The 20,970-nt window shown below is 44.3% G+C and overlaps 1 protein-coding gene across 1 annotated transcript in view; it reads right to left on the bottom strand.

Moving 5' to 3' along the window:
* The window catches only part of agbl4 (AGBL carboxypeptidase 4), a 291,793-nt gene that overhangs the window by 19,012 nt on the left and 251,811 nt on the right, over nucleotides 1-20,970 (bottom strand). Inside the window, exons 7-9 of the mRNA XM_056772317.1 lie at nucleotides 18,202-18,291; nucleotides 9,358-9,472; nucleotides 6,438-6,549 (exon numbers count right to left, since the gene is read on the bottom strand). Coding sequence (XP_056628295.1) covers nucleotides 6,438-6,549; nucleotides 9,358-9,472; nucleotides 18,202-18,291 — 317 coding nt within the window. The remainder of the gene's footprint in view (nucleotides 1-6,437; nucleotides 6,550-9,357; nucleotides 9,473-18,201; nucleotides 18,292-20,970) is intronic.

Below are 20,970 nucleotides of genomic sequence, written 5' to 3'. Positions count from 1 at the left end.
AGTGCTTCATTCTGCAAGAGCCGTTCCCTACCTGCGGGTAGAAATGACCTTTTAGCACTGATCTGGGACCAGCTTTTTTCTATCGTAGTGCTGAGTTCATGAAAGAAAATGAAGCCTTATGTGCCTATTTCTGTGGCATTAAAATCTCACCTTTCAAAGTAAAAAAAATTCTGTCCCCTACACAATATTCAAACTCGATTATCCTCGTACGCCACATCAACGGTATCCGCGACAGGAAAGTACAGTCGCCATCTACGGCCCTCAATGTCAACAAACAGACAGCCAATCATACAGTCTTAATGTGCTGTCAATCACAGGTGGACAATACTCGGCTAACTTAACGCTGATTGATTGTTCAATTAGCAAGCGTCTCTGACCTCTAGATTTGTTCATTTGAATTTGTAATTAAGCAATTAAGGGCAATTAAGAAATGAGGAATATGAAAATAGAGCATAATTTGTGTGTTGACGTGTTGAATATTCAAGCACGTATAAAAAAGGGATTCGATGCCCATCACACTCACTGCTGAGATTCGTGTATGGACGGAAGGTAAACGCCAATCTGCTCCTTTGATAAGAAACGGAAGGTCAAAAGAATTTCGTCGGATGAGCACTTATCTAAGGAATAGTAATTAGTCCGGGCTGTTAAGGCCCATAAATGCTCTGCTTATCTGTATGAATTAAGAAATGGTGCTGATTTAAGCAGGATTAGAAGCTGATGCATTTAACCACAAAGCTCTTAGCATCAGCAGTACCTATGAAAAGAGGATACAACAGATTCCGCACGCTCTGAAAGTTTCTTCTCCCTCCGCAGACGATTGAAGAAATGAAAAGAGTCTGAGCAGTACAGTTGTGATGGGAAAAGCATTCTGATTGAGGTCAAAACACACAATTACATGGAAAATGAAAGAAGGAATTGGAATATTAGATTGTGATGTTAAGTCAGTTCTTAAAAACATTATTTGAATTATTACTTTCAACAGCAACATTCTATATAGTAGAAAAAAAGGTCCAAAACGTTCATTTCATTTTTAAACAAGGATCTCTAAAAACGGTCCGGGTAAGAACAACAGATCTCTGTCTAGTTAAGGATAACACATTTTGTGTTACTTTTAACTGAACACTGTGTTGTCCCTTTTATTTATTCAACATAAAATCAACACAAAATGACACATAACGTGTAACACCTTATCTACACCGGACGAGACGTATCCATTGTGGACAAAATTTGAATTTTAATGGGTTCTAATGTGTTTCTAACGTTTTTTGTTGTGTCGGTCCGGGGTAGACACGGTGTTAAAAAACAAAAATTCTATAATTCTATATTATATAACACATCCTTTTTGAGAGTTAAGAGTTCGCCCAAAAATATAGCAACTTTTGTCATTATTTATTTTCTTTATGTCATGTGAGTCCATATGAGTTGTTTCCCTGAGTTGCTGAATTTTAAAATACTACAATGGAGAAGCGTTGCGACAAATGTTTACACGGCTGTCTTTTAAATAATGAAAGTGGAGGTGAACAGGGATTTCTTTACATAACTACTACTTACCATGAAAGTAAGATATCTAGATTTACAGGTTTAAATAAAAAGTGGAATATATGATGGGGAGCAAATGATGACAGAATATTCATTATTAAGTGAACAACATCTTTGAGGAAACAATAAAATCTCATCTAAAGTGCCTGTGTTTTTTACTTAAAAAGATACTCTTGAAAACAAGAGAAAATCAAAGACAGAAAGCCCACATATAAAAAAACTCAAGTCAAGGTATTTCATAGGTTCACTGAGTGTAAAATGATGGAGGGACGGAGAACAGGAAGTGATGATGAATGTAAATTGCCCCTAAATCTTAGAGATGACTAATAAAGGTACATCTGACACCAGAGGACGCCTTAACACCTTCATTCCCTATTTTCTCTCTCTCGTTTGCATGCAAGACTGCTTTTATCCACCATCAGAAACACACATGACTCGTGCACGCCAGAGGAAAGAAGCAAACACACGGGCATGGGTGGGTGGATGGGGGTTTTCGAGGTGCAATATTCATCTGAGCAACCTGACAGGATCTAATACATTTGTTTCAGACGGAAAATTAATTTTCTAATATTAAAAAGGTCAGAAATGAACCATGGCAATACCAGCCCTTTTGTCATCTTTAACAAATTATCCAAAATGTTGTTGTCAGATTGGTGGGGATATGAGGGCCATGATGAATGATCGAGGTAATCAGCCAATCAAAAAGAATCCCTCTCCCTCCGTGATAAATTGGCTGGAAAAGCAGTGTTTTACGCAGGAGATGGGTCCATTTGTTTCCTCATTCTTCCCCTCCCGTCTCGCTTTCCTTTTTGCTAAACAAACACTCTGCGCTCACGGATAGATTATACACACTTGCATCAGTAACTTTGAGTCGTTTCCCACCTGACCAAAGCTCACTCGAGAGTATAATGTGGCAAATTGTTTTGGTTCAAAACTCGCTCAGGTGACGTTGGCGTTCAAAATGATGGATCGAACGTGAAAGTATGCATCAATGGGGTGTTCAAAATGTGTTTAAATACGGGCTTGTTTACGAGGCGCACGGCATAACCAAAAAATGAAAGCTTATTATGCTGTGCTTTTTGCTATACGACGCAAAATAAGCTCTGATCATTAAACGGACTCATTAGGACAAAAAAGCCATATCCTTACCGCACATGTGAACTTGGCAGATGCCGTGTACAAATTCTTAAAAAATAGATTATTATTCAGTATAATTTTAGCACTGCTGCCTTTTGTTCGGCTACATTAATTCATCTTGGTAATTAAATTGAACTAAATTGCTCTCTCTGCCAGCACGGGTTAAAACTTATTTGGCTTGGTATAAGACTAACGATAGTATGTTAATGCTTACAACAACGGGTGTTGTAGAATAGCATGTGGTAGCTTAGCATGTGTTTGTGTATGTATGAACATATGTATTTTGATGTTGCATAGTAGGCAGTGGGCATTGCCACCGGGGTCACTGGCTTGGCATCCCGAGATTGCCACCCCATCTTTGATCTATGCTGGGTCTAATGTGATAAACCCAACAAGTTTTGATTATCTCGGGATGGCATGTATTTGTGTGTATAGTTGTTAGATGTTTGCTGTGGTGTTAGAGAGGAATGTTCATCTCTTTTGAGATTTATTGGCTAAAGTTCGTCCAATCCAAATGAATGAAAGGCAACAACCGCATAAGTAATCCAAAACTACAGCCGTATCCAGCCATTACTGCCTCACATAAGAAGACTTATCTCGCAATAATATTCTTCTCATTGTGCAAATCGTGATTTCCCTTGTCTCTTGATTTCCCAAGAGTAACACTTAGTAGGGTGCATCTTAAAATCAAGCCTAAGAGCCATCACAATTGCTCCAAAAGCCATAAGAACCAGCCGCCCTCATTTTCAATGATGATCATAAGACACGCTTGGGTGTCACAGCGGTTTGAAATTGTATTTCATGACTAGCGCTTACATTTCAGGTTAGGTACCTCATAAAACCCATCCCGTTCCTCAGGAAAGAGCTGACTTCTTTGTCATGTCAGTGTGAAACCTCATACCATGTTGCAAAGTATTATTAGGTGTGGTGAAGTTTACCTAAAAACAAATTCTGTCATTATTTTCATATATCAACATGTCGTTGTTTTAAACCCCTTTTTTTTCTGTGCACATCAATTATTTTTCTAAATTCATTTGCACTTGTAATCTTTAATCAAACCCAAACCCACCCCTCTCGTAACGGTCTCTCTTCACTTCTGGTCATTAGGAATGGCACGAGGCCGGGGCTGCAATGATTGAAAAATTGAAAACTGGCGGTCAAATCTTTCACCTTTTAACGACCAAATCAGTTGTAATCAAGTCCACATTGTTTACTCATTTCAGAAGTAGTTTCACTCAAGTCTATGTCACGATGCAAAAAAATGACGCCAACTATAGTGAAGTCCCAGTGAAATTAAAAAAGACAATTCTTATTTTTTCATGAGATATTGCAGCGTTTATAGTGAATAGCTTATCAATGTGGGTCATTTTCTTTTAATAATAAACGTGCCCTCATAATCTTCAGTTAAAATCTGAAAATATACTTCCGCCCTGAAATTACTATCCATCTGAAATGACGTAAATTAGACGGCTTGGCCGGAGCAATCTATTAACTCCTCCCCTTCAAATGTCAGTCTGCTGCCATTTTCACTTCAAAATCAATGCAACAGCGGTTTTACACATCCAATAAATTCGCAGTGAAAAAAGCTAGCCACGCCCACGAATTTTCTTCTTTCAAACTTTCATATGGAAATTTGTCAGAATACGGAATTAAAAACGATCAGAACTTCCGGTTCACAGGGATTTTAAAATGTCTCCTTTTGCATTTATATGCACATTTATAACGACACGAGGTGAAAAAATAACCAGCTTTTAGAAGAAAATAATCCTTTACAGATTTGGAAAAATATCTATGTTTAAAGGCATGGTGGGTGATCCTGTCCAGAATTCTTTTTTTATCATGTTGGTTGGAAATCTCTTTACATCCTGATAGCAATCAAGAAGGATAGTGATCAAATAATATTTTAATAATTATATTTCGTCTGTGAAAGGAGTAGAACCAAAAAAACGTTTGCCCAATCAAAACATTCAGGCCGAACGCTGTGACTGGCCGTGTGTACATTATCATGAAAGAGGTTAAACTCAGTACAACATCAGCTCAGTTTTTAGACGATGGAGACAGCTCCGACAGGCAAAGAGTCTGAAAGACCATAGGCTACCATGGTTGCTCTCTTTTTTTTGCACAGGTATGTACAAGCTTCAAGAATAATTTAATGGATTAGTTTGTGGTTCGTGGATTTACGAAATACATTTATGTGTGTGGAGGAGGCGTGGCTTTTTACGGCGAATCGCCTAGAGGGTGGGATTATAATTTCAGTGCTAGCAGGCTAAAGTGAGCACCTTTCAAAATCATCCACCCCGCCTTTAAACCATACAAGGGCATTTTATGAGGTATTAAATCAGAGTAACCCAACTCTGTGGGGATTGTCTGTGTTATATGTGTACTGTTCCTTTGGATAAATGCATCAGCTAAATGACTAATTACTTACTAAGGGAAATAACATTTTCCTGGTTATGTTCCCTTGGTGACCCTCATCGTGATGAGAGGTGAACTTCCGACTTCATGTGCTCGTACTGACAACAACTCCAACGTACTGTGGGTTTATTATTAGCAACGGCTAAACAAAAGCAGGAGAAGGGGGACTATGATCTACCCAACCTCACTAAATCTCTTTAAAAGGACAGAAGGGAGTGAAACAAGGACACAAAGTAAGGGATCCAGAGAGAGCTATAAAATGTTTACCTCTCCCTGGAGTCCATCTGCCCTGCCTTCATCCGCTGGATCCTCGTAAAACCAGCATCTTACACATCTGTCTAAACCTGATACACGCTTTTCTCTTTTTTCCTCTTCCTTCTCTTTATGCACAATGAAGAAGTATTAATATCACAAGAGCAGGCCTCATAACCAGCAGCCTCGTGCCTACAGCCGCGTCACATCTGCATTCGGTATACCAGAACTCCCGCTTCCCTAAAACTGCTTGTTATTCCGTACATGTAAGCTGGTAATGTGATGAAGTGTGTGTATATATTTGTAGCGATGTGAGGGACACAGTAAGATCAGTCTACCATGAAGGAACGCATTGATCAACGCGTCAGGCCTAGGGGAAAGGTTAAGCTGTGTGGCGCTGCCCTCCGCCCCTGCGTGAGCGTGCCTGCCGGTTTTATCAGGATGTGAAAGAGCAGGAAAGGGCAGATGATTCCCAGGACAGCGTCTGACCTTCACTAATCCGACAACCTCACTCTTCTGCTATAATTAACATAAAGGAAGTAGCTGTGTATGTGAGACACACCTGGTTTGTAACTCACACAAACTCATACACACATAAAGACTCAGAAAGATGCTGAGTTGTGCTAGTTTAAACAGAACTTTGGCCCGTACATGCTGAGCTAGGATGTGCACAGACACATTAACATTGTGTTTCATAGACAAACTGTGAGTTTGTGTTTTTAAGGGTAGTGTGTACTTGATTGTTGGTCAAAGCTTAAATACACATACAGCCGCAAAGACCTTTCCAAATTTGTATTTAATCAGCATTTCTAGATGTATTGTGCCCATTGCAGTCCAGTGTCTGTTGAATGTCAAGACACATGAAAACTGTGATAAAATATGTATCAAATATCAGAGTAAATGGAGGCCTTACTGTTTTTTTGCCTTTATTTAAAACAGAAAAACTCCACAGTAAAATGAAATTACAATGGTGAGGGTTTCAGTTTGCTATAAGACAGTCTGAACAACAAGATATGGCCTTATACACAGAGTATATATATCTGTCAAAGTTTTGTATAAAGCAGTAGGTGTATATAGATGATATAAACACTCACCGGGTCTTGGTTCATTTGGACTATGAGTTGCTTGACAGCATGTAGTGTGGGGTGGGCCCAGGGGGAAGGATCCTGCCAATGACGGTTCAGATCGAAGCCCATTAGAGAACACCTGCAATTAAACAAACCAAAATATCTGACGATGAAAGACACCAACACAGTGTCTTCCAAATGTGTTTCTGTCCTCACTCAAGCCAAATAAAAAATCATAGCTAATCTAAACATATTTAATTTTTGGATAAACATGTTTCAACTTTATTGGATCACATTGATATTAGACCAATGAGATTTCGTGGGGACGGGGCTACCCAAATCATTGGATGTCATTCATTGTGGCATTCGTTACTTTTATTGACTTAAAGTGATGTAGTTATTCAGTTTGAACAGCACAGCTGGGCTCAGCCGTACAGATTTCAGTGTGTGTGTGTGTGTGTGTGGGTGTGCGTGTGTGTGTGTGTGTGTGTGTGTGTGTGAAAAGCCACACAAACTCTGCATCAACAAGCAGAAATTTTCAGTACATTATTCTCTATGAACTTGAGCAACAGGTGCAGATGTTCAAAGGATCACATTGTTACATACTATACAATATGAAATATTTGGTTTATCCTACATATTTATCCATTCTGATACAGTTTCATCGGACACACGCACCTGGTCCACAGTTAGATTCTGGTCTGTGATCATAATATAATCATTTCAATTATATTTAATTTGTATTAATATCCATTTATATTCATATTTTGTTGTATGTTAATTATATTAAATGAAAACTACTCAACTGTTATTGATTCTTTGTGGAGTATTTCTCATTTAGGGCCACAGGGCCCAATTCTTAAAGGTCCTCAACCTGACTTAAAATGATTTTGTTGTGATATTGTAGGGGGTCACTTTACTAACAGTATTTTAAAAAGTAATCACAGACTACACTGAAGATAACCACACTGCAGCTCATTTCACAGACACACCCACAAAATTGCAGTTATCTGGTAGTATTGAGTGGAAATTTCCAAGCCACCGGAACACGAACTGTTAGTCTGTGTTACCTATGGCTAAAGTGTGACCATCTAACACCGCCCCTTTCCCCCGGGTGTCTGTCTGTAACATTCTTTCCTCAAGGCAGCAGACCGATAAAGGACTAGACAGATGCCTCGGCCCCTGCTGCTGTCAAGCTGAGGCTCTGTGACTTTGAGCTGAACCTATAGTCAATGCTGCCGCTCTCAGAACAACACTAATCCCCAGTCAGCAAGGATTGATCCCATGTCCCCTCCTGCATCTGCTCTCTCTCTCTCTAGGTCCAGAAAAAGCACTGATTCAGCACAAAGAGAGAGAGAGATGGATCAAATCTCTAATTATGGAGCTCATTGGCTCTCAGCGAGGCAGCATCGGTTAAAGTTGCTGCTCAGGGCACCTAGGGGTCAGTAGATGCGATGTTCCGTATGTCAGCCCTGTCACTAGCATTGATCCACCTCTGCAGTGCCGCAGTGTGAGCGAGTCGACACTAGGTGGCAGCCACCATCGGGGTTTCGGCAGGCCTTTGGGAGAACACAGCGAGCCGCTGGCGTATTCAGAATGATCGCCACCATTATATAAAAGCCAATAATGGGATTAGGAGTGAAGACAACACCTGCCGTGCATGACCGACTGCAGCCCCCTTGCAGACTTTAGTGGCTTCAACACCCACAACCACAACAGCATGAGATTTGATTGCAGCAAGCAGATCTCAGATCAGCATTAAAGGGCAACTTCTTTAAACTACATATATTCATTTGCACATTTAAACAAAGTAGTGTAAAAAGTAATTGGCAAAGAATTGTAATTTCGATAGAAAAATCGCTTTTAGTGTAACCTTTTTCACAACAAAATGGTAATTCGGTAGCCGATAAAAAATGTTAAGTAAACATTTGAATCAGGCCCGGTTATGATTTGCTAATTTTATGACCCGTGAGAATCAAATACCCACTCTCATGGTGTCACTAAGCAGAAAACCATCTTGTTATTTCAGGTCTTCAAAACTCCATCACATTAATGGGAAAGCAAGTTGAAAAGCATCCTGACAATATTGCGTAATGCAAAACAAAAAGATTTTGGGCATTCAAGGTTACATTATTAAAATGACAAGGCAATTCACTTTCTGAAAGGAAGTCTTTTGTACAAACATTCTTCTCCTAAGTACTTTCAGTTAAGGTTGATAACACATTTTTCATTTTCAGCATTGATTACCTATAACCTTGCTATTATACACATCACTTGTAGGGTATTTGCAGAAACATTAGATGATATTGATAATCAATGTCTGAAATATCATTTATAGAAACTAGCATCATGGTCATCATGACATAAAATACATCCTATAATGCACAAAAACTATTTATTATTATAAATTGAGGGTTCAGTTGTAAAAACAGATAACTCTGTTTTTAAAATCAGTTTTCTTATTTTGCATTTTAAGTAATATCCACTAAACTGAGTTGAGCTGCATTAATTAAGTAATAGTAACTTGAAAATACAGCCAACTAACACAAATGTTTAAAAGTGGAGTTTTCATATAGAAGGAGACTCTTCAAATAGAAAGTTGAAAAAAAAAACTAAGTTAAGTTTTCCTCACATAAAAATGTAATATATAGAGTTGTATATATAGCGGAATATAAAGAGTTGGATAGTAACCATAAGGAGTTATATATACTGTAGCTGTTATGAGACTTTTATGATGCTTTTGTCATTTTTGAACTCAACAGCTTGGATTCACATTCACTTTTATTACATAAAATGTCATTATATTTTCATTATACTAGTGTGTGCGGCGCAAAAGACAGAAAGCTATACTGGATGTAAGTCAATTATGACAGAATTCATTTTTGAGTAGTTTTTGGTGAGCTACTCCTATAAACAGTACTTGTACGGTAATTGGTTGCTTTCTGACCTGTAGTTTCCCAGGTAAACGCCATCGGGGTTGAGCATGGGCACGATTTTAAAGACAACATGATCGCGCAGCACCTGAGCGATGGGATGCTGGCTGACCAGAAAGTCAATGACACCTGCAGCAAAGACAAAACGAAAACAAATACATACAATAACAAGTCCTTCCGTGAACAAATTGAGTTGAGAAATACAAAAATAATTGGACAATAGGAAGAATTACAACATTAAAACGTATCTCCGGTCAATACAAATGGAATAGAGCAGACAACATAAAATAATAGAGACAAAGATCATTCTAATTAGAGTAAAAGAATGAGAAAGAGAGGGAGACAGAGTGAGGCATGTCAATAGTGGTGGCCACTTGTTGTCCTTCAAATTGCCCTGTACTGAGAGCGAATAATTGACAGGTAAACAAAACAGAGAGAGAGTGAGTGTGTGTGTGAAAGAGAGAGAGCGAGAGGGCAGACCCCATCTCATTTCCCCCTCTTTCTCAACCCCTCACCCACTCTGTCCTGCTCATTAGTGCTAATGGAGGCATAACAAGCTCTCTAATTGAGTCAATGTGGCACAGAAGCAGACCACACTGCTATGCTATCTAATTGCTTAAAGTTCCCATATTTATTCATGCATATCGGCACGGCGCGTGTGCGTGTCTGTTATTAAGGTGGCTGGGCAGGTGACTTTGAAGCTCCGTTTTGACCAAACTTCTGTTAAGTGTAAAAACCCTCTTCAGAATTACAACAAGGCCAAACTCGGTCATTAGCTGCATGGAAATTTGCACTGAGAAAAGAACGCTCTTAATCGCATTCACAGACCGACCTCCATTATTTGGCAACACACAGCGGCGGTGTCTGATATCAGCGATACAAGCGCTGGGGGTTAGATTGCTGATATAATGGAAACTATATACATTACATACAGTCGGGGTCAGAAATAGACGTTATGGGCGGCGGTGATGTTTTATTAATCGGGACAGAGTTTGGAGCAAATGACGAAATGAAAAGATTCTGCACTATTCGCAGTTCACTAATCAAACGTAACCAAATTTGCGACAATGACCATGTGGTAAAAGGTCAGATTTTTTACCGTTAACAAAAGGTCAGTTTCTTTGTGCTTCCACTGAAGCACATAAGATGCTCTTTAGAACATTATCAGAGCATGCTGGGAGAAACACAGATCATTAGGTTTTGTACAAACCTGTGGATTTCATCCCAGTTTGAGTGCATGCAGTTGTTATAGACGAATGCATTAAGTATGCAATAAGAATATATTGTACACTTTGAAATGTGTATATTCTGCAAAATCGAATGTTTGTCTTTACAAAAATAAGCAGGTCTTACTATAGTGACCGTAGTTTATGTTTTATATTTTTTATTACATGGCTCATTGACAGACAACAACTTCTCAACTAATAACTCACGGTAAGCCTTATGCAGCAAATCATTTTGACAGGTTTTTCTTACAAATTAAATGTAAATAAATAATTTTAATAACATATATGACATTATAGTATTTACAAATGATTAAACCAAATTGCCTGTTCATGACATCTGGACATCCTATCATACCTTAAAACCGAAAGTAAACAGCTCATCTCTCATCAGGTCTGGATTCGTTAAAAATTTGCTAATAAAATATTTAGAATTCACATTTCATGTCCAGATTTTTCTCATGTGGCATGAAACCTTGTAATAAGTGGGACAATGCAAAGGCAGCCAGTTTTGATCGCGAAATAAGCCTCTTCAGTGTCATACACCTCTGCTTCCCATCGGGTTCTGATCACAATGTTGGTGCTTATTTCTGCGATAACAACCGGCTGCCTGTACATTATCCCTCACATATTATTTATATTTTTAGGAAAACGATAGTAAACACAAATAAACCATGGTTTGACTACAGTAACCACAGTATAACCCTGGTATTTGTAATCAACATAATCAATATTGCAATTAATCTGTCAAAAAAACATGTTTGCTTTTCTTTTTCTATAACATAACTAATAAAAAATATAATAATTATATAATACAAATATTAGATATTTAATCTAATCAATGAAATAAACAAATAAATATGTAATAAAATAGAAATACATAAATAATATAAATAATTACAGTCGATATATAAACTCATATACTCCATTCTATCTGCAACTACATTATTTAAAATACACACCCACCCACACACACGTCACCTTAATATTATAAAAGGAGTTAATTCATAAAGAATTTGAATGCGGGATGGACAATGAAAAATGTAGCCTAGTACTTTAGTTTCTTACTATACCCATTACACAGCGAACCTGTTTCATAGTGTGCTGTTTTAGCTTTTAACTTGCTATCAAGGGTGTTAAGTAAAGCCTTTTTGGTGTATTGCAGACTTTGCTGTACAACAAATGTTCTTGATAGAATTGAAATCTAGGCATTTTGTCAGACTGGTGTGTCAGCAAGTGTTGTGCCCTGTGACAGCTAAGGTCTTTCAATCACCCGCTTTAAACAGATTTAGGAGTGATGCAGAGAAGGTGAGTTGACACTTCCTCTAATCTGCGCTAGACTCTCTGACCTCCTGTTTTCTACTCCTCCTTCACTGCCCTTCATTCACAGCGGAGCACGACACAACAGAACATAAAGTTCCCTTTCTGTCGGTCTCTCGACGTTGTGTCGAGAACGACAGATGGGGTTCGCCCTTGAGAACCAATCAACTCTGACTACTATAGAAAAGGCCAATGAAATTTGGCGAATGCAATTTGCATGCCGGGCTCCGCCCCCGGAAATCCGGTATAAAAGGAGGCCGGCGTGCAGCATTCACTTACCTTTTGTTCTTCAGAGCCATCGCTCATGAGTACAACTCAGGATTCAATCCTCTACAACTACACGCTGGTGCTACGACGTGTTACAGCGGATCGTCCCTTCCTGCAGCGACCTTCCCCTGGGCGTCTCGGCGGTTCCGGAGGTGTTAGAGATTTTTTCTAAAAGTCCTTTTCAGGACTGACTGAGCATTCTCCAGCGCGGCATGTCCCGCTGTTCTCTTGGGTGCGGCACCCTCATCGAGGAGGGGGATGGACACGATCGCTGCATTAGGTGTCTGGGCGTCCAGCACACTGAAGCAGCGTTCGTTGACACATCTGCCTGCACTGCGGGCAGATTGTCATTCAGAAGTTGCGGTCACGGGTGGCTGTCTTCCTACGGGAACCAGCCACCATTTCGTCTGCTACCCGGGCTGTGACATCTGTGGCTACGGCCCCGATGACCACCCACGTTAGCAGCGTTAGTGATACGGGGAACTCTGCGAACGTAAACCCGCCAGCCAAGTGCTCACGGGCCGATCGCACCCCGATTCGCTCTTCTGAACGTTCCCCAACCGGCGGTGGCATACCGTCCGGATCCTCACGCACACACTCGGAAACGATGTGTGACGTAGATGAGATGTCGCTCGCAGCATCGGAGGGAGACTGGCATCCGACTCTGCCGAATCCAAACTCCACCCCCAGCGGTCGAGTTCAGGAGGAAGCAGAAGTGATGTCATCCGTGCTAACCCGGGGATGCGTGGTTCCCGAGGTCGGTGCGCGGTGCAAACCGCGCCCACCCCGGGTGCCATGTTTTTCCCGGAGGTGCATGAGGAGCTGTGTAAAACTTGGAACGCTCCACTCACGGACCGTTCCAGTGAAACCAGCTCCGGCTCCCTTACTTCCCTCGATGGTGAGGCAGCCAAGGACTGCGTCGAGATCCCCCGGGTGGAACGTCCGCCTGCGGTGCACCTGTGCCGCGGACGGCTACCACCTGGGGGGGGATCGACCACTCCTACCGTCCAAAGCACGTAAGACTTCGGCATCACTGGTGTCGAAAGCTTGCGATGTTGCGGGCCAGGCTGCCTCCTCTCTCTATGCCTTGGCCATCCTGCAGGTCCGCCAGGCCAGGGCGTTGAGAGGGCTCCACGAGGGTAAGGCCGACCCGGGTATAATGCAGGATCTCCGTGCCACCGCTGACAGCGCTCTACGGGCGACTAAGGCGGCGGCACGGGCCCTGGGTCGGACGATGTCCACGGTAGTGGTCCAGGAGAGACACCCCCGGCTATACCTTGTGCAGAAGAGTGACAGCAAGGAAGTCCGCTTTCTTGATGCACTCATCTCGCAGGGTGGGTTGTTGGTAACACCGTCGAGGACTGCGCTCAGCAGTTTTTTGACGGCGAAGCAGACAGTGGCAATTAACCACATTTTTTTCACGCCGCGACTCGGCCGCCTACAGGCCTCCGAGATCTCACGTGACGTCTGCTTCCCTGCAACCCAGGACCCTTTCGACATCGGCTCCGGTTCCTGTGCCCCCACAGGCGGCACCCCGGAAGCAGAGGTCGAGGGGGAAACCTCCACCCCGTCAGCAACCTCCTCGCGAGAAGGGACACTGACGGGAAGACCCCAGGGAGAACAACATCGGGCCCGAACCTTCACAGCCACGGCTCTGATCGGTCGGTACGGGACGACTCCTGCCTCGTCACCAAAGCCGGGCCCTTGTTAGGGCTTGGCGCCCACTTACTCACTGAGTTTTCTGTTCTCCCCGGGTTTACTTGCAGCCGATCGCACACTCCACTGGACTGTGCTCGGCGAACCGACCTCACACCCTGGCGAGGCGTGAGGTCGTACACATACGACAGCCGTCACCACTCTCAAACCGACAGTGCGTGCCGTTGTCCCGCCAGGCAGGTAAGCAGGCGGAGCAAAAACCTTCCCTCCGGGGACTCCCCGCGACATGGTTAGCTCCGCCAGCCGACGAACCACCCCCCGTGGGAATGATGAAGCAGACCGTCCCCTTGGTCACCCTGTCACAGTCCCTGGGAGCTCGAGAGCTGCCCACACTGTCTCGCTGGCTAATGAGGGCGGTCCGTCTTGGTTACTCGATCCAGTTCGCCAGAGACTCACCCAAGTTTCGGGGCATCATCTCTCCCTCTGTCAGAGGCAGGGACGCCTCCGTACTTCGGGTAGAGGTCACCACCCTTCTGGCAAAACAGGCATCGAGTTCGTCCCTCAAAACCAAGATGTTCAGTGGGTCACCACCCGCACTTCATCGTTCCCAAGAAAGACGGCGGGTTGCCCCCAAAGGCTGCGTACCCTGAACAGAGCACCTTCACAAGCTGCCATTCAGGGTGCTCACACAGAGGCGCGTCCTGACATCTATGAGGTGTCAGGATTGGTTCGTGGCAATCGACCTGAAGGACGCTTACTTTCATGTCTCGATCCTCCTCGACACCGGCCGTTCCCACGGTTCGCGTGCGAGAGGCGGGCATATCAGTACAGAGTCCTCCCTTTCGGTCTGTCCCTGACCGCCCTTTCTCCCTGAGAGGAGGAAGGCGAGCGGGTACTAAACTATCTCAGCGACTGGCCTATCTTGGCACACTCGCGAGATCTGTTATGTACACAAAGGGACCTGGTGCTCCGGCACCTAGGTCGATTGGGACTCCAGGTCAACCAAGAGAGGGGCAAGCTCTCCCCAGTGCAGAGCATCCTCTTTCTCGGTATGGAACTCAGCTCTGTCACCATGTCGGCACACCTGTCCGCAGTTGTGCCCAACCAGTGTTGAACTGTCTGAAATGAACATTTTAGGCAGACAGCGGTCCCCCTGAAACAATTCAGAGGCTCCTGGGACACATGGCGTCCTCGCGGGTTAATACCCCTCGAGTTGATGCACATGACACCGCTCCAACACTGGTTTCAGAGTCCAGTTCCGAGGAGAGCGTGGCACACCGGCAGCAGGCGCATGGTGATGCCGCCCTGCTGCCGACGCACCATAACCCCTAGTCTTTATGACTTTTTCGACGGACTCAGGTCCCTTTGAGCAGGTTATGAGGCAGGTCGTGGTGACGACTGAAGTCTCCCTGCAGGGGTGCGGTGTAGTGTGCAACGGGCACGCAGGTGGGGTCTTGGACGAACCCCCGCCTGCGCTGGCATATCAATTGCCAAGAGTTGTGGGCTATGCTACTTGCACTGAGCAGGCTACGGCCTCTCGTGCGAGACATGCACGTGCTGTTCCGAGGACAGCACTATAGCTGTAGCGAATACAGATCGTCAGGGTGGCGTTCGCACACAGCAGCTAAACACAACTTGCTCGACGCCTCCTCCGGTGGAGTCAACAGGTGACTCGTTCCCTGCAGGCCACACACCCCGGGCAAACTGAACTAGACAGCCGACGTGCTTTCTCGCCAGTTTATGCCTCGTGGAGAGTGGCGACTCCACCCCCGTGCAGTCCAGCTCATTTGGAGGCTGTTCGGGTAGGCCCAGGTAAAACCTGTTCACCTCCCGTAACACCACCATTTGCCCGCTTGATAGTCCCTGCCCTCGGCACGGATATCCTTGCGCACAGCTGGCCGCGGGATGGGCGGAAGCACACCTTCCCCCCCCCAGGAGCCTTCTTGTACAGACTCTGTGCAAGGTCAGGGAGCAGGAGCACCAAGTGTTATTGGTTACACCACACCGGTCTAACCGCACTTGGCCTCAGAGCCGATGCTCTGGACAGCGACTCCCCCTGAACCATTCCCCTGACAGAGGACCTGCTCTCTCAGGGGAAGGACACGTTCTGGCATCCCAGATCAGACCTCTGGAACACCCATGTCTGGTCTCTAGACGGGACGAGAAGATCCTAAGATGGCTACTCCCCCTATACGGCTGAGACCATCACCCAGGCTAGGGCCCCATCTACTAGGCGGTTACACGCCTCTAGACGGTGCCTCTTCTCGTCCTGGTGTCTTTCTCAACGAGAAAGACCCACTGAGGTGCTTGATCAGGATTGTGTTCCCCTCCTCACGAGACTGGAGACTAACATCTCCCTTCCACACTGAAAGTGTATGTAGTCGCTATTGCCACTCATCACGACTCAGTCGGTGGAAAGTTTCTAGGGCAACACGACCTGGTCACCAGGTTCCTAAGCAGCGAGAGGGCGGAATCCGCCTCATCTCCGCTCCATACCCTCTTGGGACCCTAAGTGGTCCTGGGGAGCCTCAGGGCCCCCCAAAGAGCCCCTCGGAGGTTCCGATCTTCCTCATAGAGTAAGACGGCCCTCCTGACGGCGCTCACTTCCTTCAAGAGGGTAGGGGACCACCGAGCATCCTCCGTGTCCCTGGATTGCCTTAAACTCGGCCCTGGAAACTCTCACGTTATCTTGAGACCCAGGCCCGGATGCGTGCCCAAGAAGTTCCCACTACTCCCTCCGGGGCCAAGTGTTGAACTTGCAGGCGCTCCCCATAGGGGAGGAAGACCCAACCCGATTAGTGTTGTGTCCAGTACGTACTGGACCGCACGCAGAGCTCTGAAGCTCTGACCAGCTCCGTGTCTGTTGGAGGACAGCAGAAGGGGAAGGCTGTCTCCAAACAGAGGCTGGCGCACTGGGTCGTGGACGCCGTTACGACGGCATTCCGATCTCAGAATCTCCCATGCCCATTGGCAGTGAGGGCTCACTCCACACGGAGTTTAGCCACCTCCTGGACACTGGCAGAAGCGCCTCTCTAGCAGACATCTGTAGAGCTGCGGGTTGGGCTATGCCCAAACACCTTCGCAAGGGTTAACAACCTTCGCGTAAACCCGGTGTCAGCCCACGTCCTGCGTGGCGACATGTAGGACTTGCATCCGGGGGGGCGTATGCCTGCGAAAGCACCTTTCCACCCTCTAACAGGTTGGGTCAGTGTGCTATTTACCTTTTCTTCTTACCCGAACACATCGCTAAGAAACTGGTACCTCACCAGCCTCCCTTCTTACCCAGACACTGGTTAAGAATAGGCATTCCATCCATCACCAAACAAGCACCCCCTGGGGGCTGGCTGGGCAGAGCAGCCTTCCCCCTTAGGCCGGGATACCATGTGAGCTATCACAGATAGCTCTAACCGGACCTAGTGCTACCGGACGTCTGTAACACCCCCTCCGTGGGCTGTTCCGTCTGATGTATCCTCATGAGAATGGTTCCCACTCCTGGTAACCCATGAGCTTCCCCAGGTGGGCCTCCACCTCGCGGTTAACTACTCAGTCCGCACGTTCCATGCGTTCTCCTCCAAGGACGAGACCATACCTATATCCACCATATTCCTCCCCACGGGTAGGAGGTGGCCTCTGTAGCGCTTCTCTGATTAAGAGTCGCGCTTACCCGGTGTAAACTGATCTGGACGGCCTCTCGCCTATAGAGAGCTAAGGCCCCGTCCGTGAAAGTTACCGGTCAGGGCTGTACCCATCTTTCTCCAAGAAAGCTCTGGAACCCCCCGACCACCACACTGGAAGGTTACAGTCTCACGAAAGCTTCGAGATGACACGCCCAGGCTTGTTACCGTCGCTTCGCTAGAGATTGTGACGCGATACAGCGTTGTGGCGTTTTCCATAGGCAACCCCATCTGTCGTTCTCGACACAACGTCGAGAGACCGACAGAAAGGGAACGTCTTGGTTACGTATGTAACCTCAGTTCCCTGATGGAGGGAACGAGACGTTGTGTCCCTTATGCCACGAACACGTATCGTATTCTGCTGCAGTTTGAGAGGTCTCAGGCTCTTCAGAACAAAGGTAAGTGAATGCTGCACGCCGGCCTCCTTTTATACCGGATTTCCGGGGGCGGAGCCCGGCATGCAAATTGCATTCGCCAAATTTCATTGGCCTTTTCTATAGTAGTCAGAGTTGATTGGTTCTCAAGGGCGAACCCCATCTGTCGTTCTCGACACAACGTCTCGTTCCCTCCATCAGGGAACTGAGGTTACATACGTAACCAAGACGTTATAAAAGAAAAACTGTTGTGATGCAACATTGGTCAGTGTTTTGTACTTCAACAGTTTAAGACATCACTGTGAAATCTGTGCATGTGCATCAAGAAGATGACAAGGTCTTACCGTGACAGATAAAAGAAGCAGGTGATTCTCCAGGATGAACCCGGGCTGTGAGAAACACCACTGGTTTTTCTCTCTCTTGGTTCAGATGGGCTGCAAAACACACATAGACACATGGAAAGGTTACTCTCGGCAGGCAGGGGTCCTGGCAGGACAGCGCATGTGTGGTAAGGAGCCATATGCCTGGAACATGGAGTTTTATCCCTCAGATGTGCAGTAGGAAACAGTATGACACAAGAGTGAAGGGGAATGTCAGAGTTTGGATCTTCAGAGGTTTATAAAAACCTTACATAATGAAGCGTTATGTTTTTATTATACCTTAGAATGAGCTATTTCTATCTACATAGCCTACAAGGCGGGTGCACTTATATTGAATTCGTCATCAGTAGCCTAAACCTACGTATTGCTTTAAAAGGGAGGGTTGAGCCGTTGGTTGCAATTCGCATCCTTACTGCTAGATGCCGCTATTTAATTCACTGGACATTAAAAGCTGCTTTTTTATTTTATAGAGCTTAATATTAAGAGACAACTACAAGTTTTAGAGCAGTCGTGGCTTAAGGGTTAGAGAGTCGGACTCGTGACCAGAAGGTATACGATTCGATTCTCAGGGCCGGCGGGTAACGACTGAGGTGCCCTTGAGCAAGGCACCTTACCCCTACTTTGTCCCCGGGCGTTGCAGTGATAGCTGCCCACTGCTCCGGGTGTACGTGTGTTCACTACTTTCTGTATGGGTCAAAAGCAGATGTCACATTTCAGCTTTTTAGAAAAAAAATACCATTACATAAATCCATAACTATTACCTAATTCCATGCCGTATCCTTATATCAGTTGCAATAATGACTCCTAGATCTGTTTCCAGATATTTAGTCCTCTCCTCCGTTACAATCTCCAACATGATAGAGACAAATTTAATGCACCGTAAATCAAATCTGTCCCTCTTTGTGCACAATTTCAGTTCTGAATGAAATAGGGAATACCATTCAAGCTAATGAAATGCAAGGCTGGACTGCCAACAAAAGCGTTTCTTTTAAAGTCTGATATACTGTACTTCCAGACAGAGGATATTTCAGTCTCGGAGCATTCTGTTCCTCCAGACTAGATTACTAAATGCAAGTAAATCTGCAATTTCTTCTCTTATCGGCCCTTACGTGCGTTGACCGAACAGGTACGTCAGAAAGAACTTTTCCAGCGCGAGCAAGAAAATCACATGAAGAAAAACACATTGGCTTTCACACCTGTATAGGCAGATACATACAGAAGGCTGTTATCTCCACCCATTAGTAGTCAAGTGGATAAAAACATGTTGTTTCTTTGTCATTTGCCACAGATACATCAAAAACAGCAAACAATTTGTCTTTCAAGCAATATGGATGTTTTTATTTCATGCAAGAGTGTTGCTTCAGGATGACAAATAGACATGGTTGAACGTATCGTGAACTGTCTACAAAGAGGCTGTGTGTTTGTGTCAGGGGAATATCTATAGAATTAATAAGGCACAGTGAGACGAAAAACACACGCACACACACATACATGATGGCTCAGCAGTCTAAAGAATAGCAAAACACGGGTCAATCCACAAAGATATCTCCCACACTTCCAGAGTTGACCGCGAATGAAACATTAAAATATCCATATGCATTATTCAGCAGGCTCCTTCTGAATATTATATCCATCCATCAGTAGCTGTAAAGACAAGCAAGGCCTAATACATTATGTCTGTGGTAACTCAGGCTCCCACGGGGCTGTCTTTAAGTCTGGAAGGGATTGCGAATAGTGAAGGGAAATGATTAGAACTGTGCTGCTGGGAACAAAAACTCAATCCAGCTACCAGACCTGCGATCATTTTGCGTTTTTGCACTAAAGGCAGTTCAGGAAAACCTGTCATCTTAGATTCTCAGAGGTCCTCTTTTACACAGAGCAAGAACAACTACGTTTGCAAAATGTTACCACATCTTCTACCACAACACCACAGTCGCTACAGTTGCTGCTACTATAGAGAAGAATTGAGGTACATTTGCCACCACTAAAGATCACAAAAAGAAACTGGAAAGTTCAGGATGCTGATGGGTGATGCATAGCAACAGCTATGATGTAAAACACCTGTTTGCACCAATACTGTGTGTTCCATTATTAATTTTCTTTAAAATTTTATTTATTTAGTAACCATTTATTAAAAGGAGGCACTTGAGGTTGTATTTTGTCCCTAACAACACATATTATGCATGACCACATGCCTCTTGTAGTTTAAACGGAAGTAGTGATTGTCTTCTTTTCCAATATTGTGACGTATCTCCGAGTGAAACGGCTTCTAAATTGAGACAAAAATGTAGTGCAGGACTTGATTTCGACCATCAAGAACTGCGAATCGTTGGAAGTTGGGTGTTGCTAACAAAATGGAGGAAGATTTGAACACCAGCTAGCAGTCAGTCAGTCATTGAAGACCTGTCCTCGCTCCGTTCGGTCACTTCGAGGGGCGGAGGAAAACCTTTTTGCATTACAGATTATGAGGTCACATGAAACAAAAAAGATGGAGCACAGAGATAAGTAATTTGTAAAAAACGACACATTTCATACATATTGTGGGCAATCAATTTTAATTTCATGGCGTCTTTATAAAACATTAAAATAGAAGTCTTCGTAACTAATAAAAGCTGCAATCCATAACTTTGGCTTCTCCATCACTATTTTTCTTTAAAACATAAAATGTTTTACAGGTACTGTACTTGTTGAGTTAATTTTTGGACATGGGTCAAAAGCACATTATGTGCGAAA

The sequence above is a fragment of the Triplophysa dalaica genome, chromosome 18, assembly GCF_015846415.1.
Source record: "Triplophysa dalaica isolate WHDGS20190420 chromosome 18, ASM1584641v1, whole genome shotgun sequence".
NCBI lineage: Eukaryota > Metazoa > Chordata > Actinopteri > Cypriniformes > Nemacheilidae > Triplophysa > Triplophysa dalaica.
This window is presented reverse-complemented; position numbering and strand designations above follow the sequence as displayed.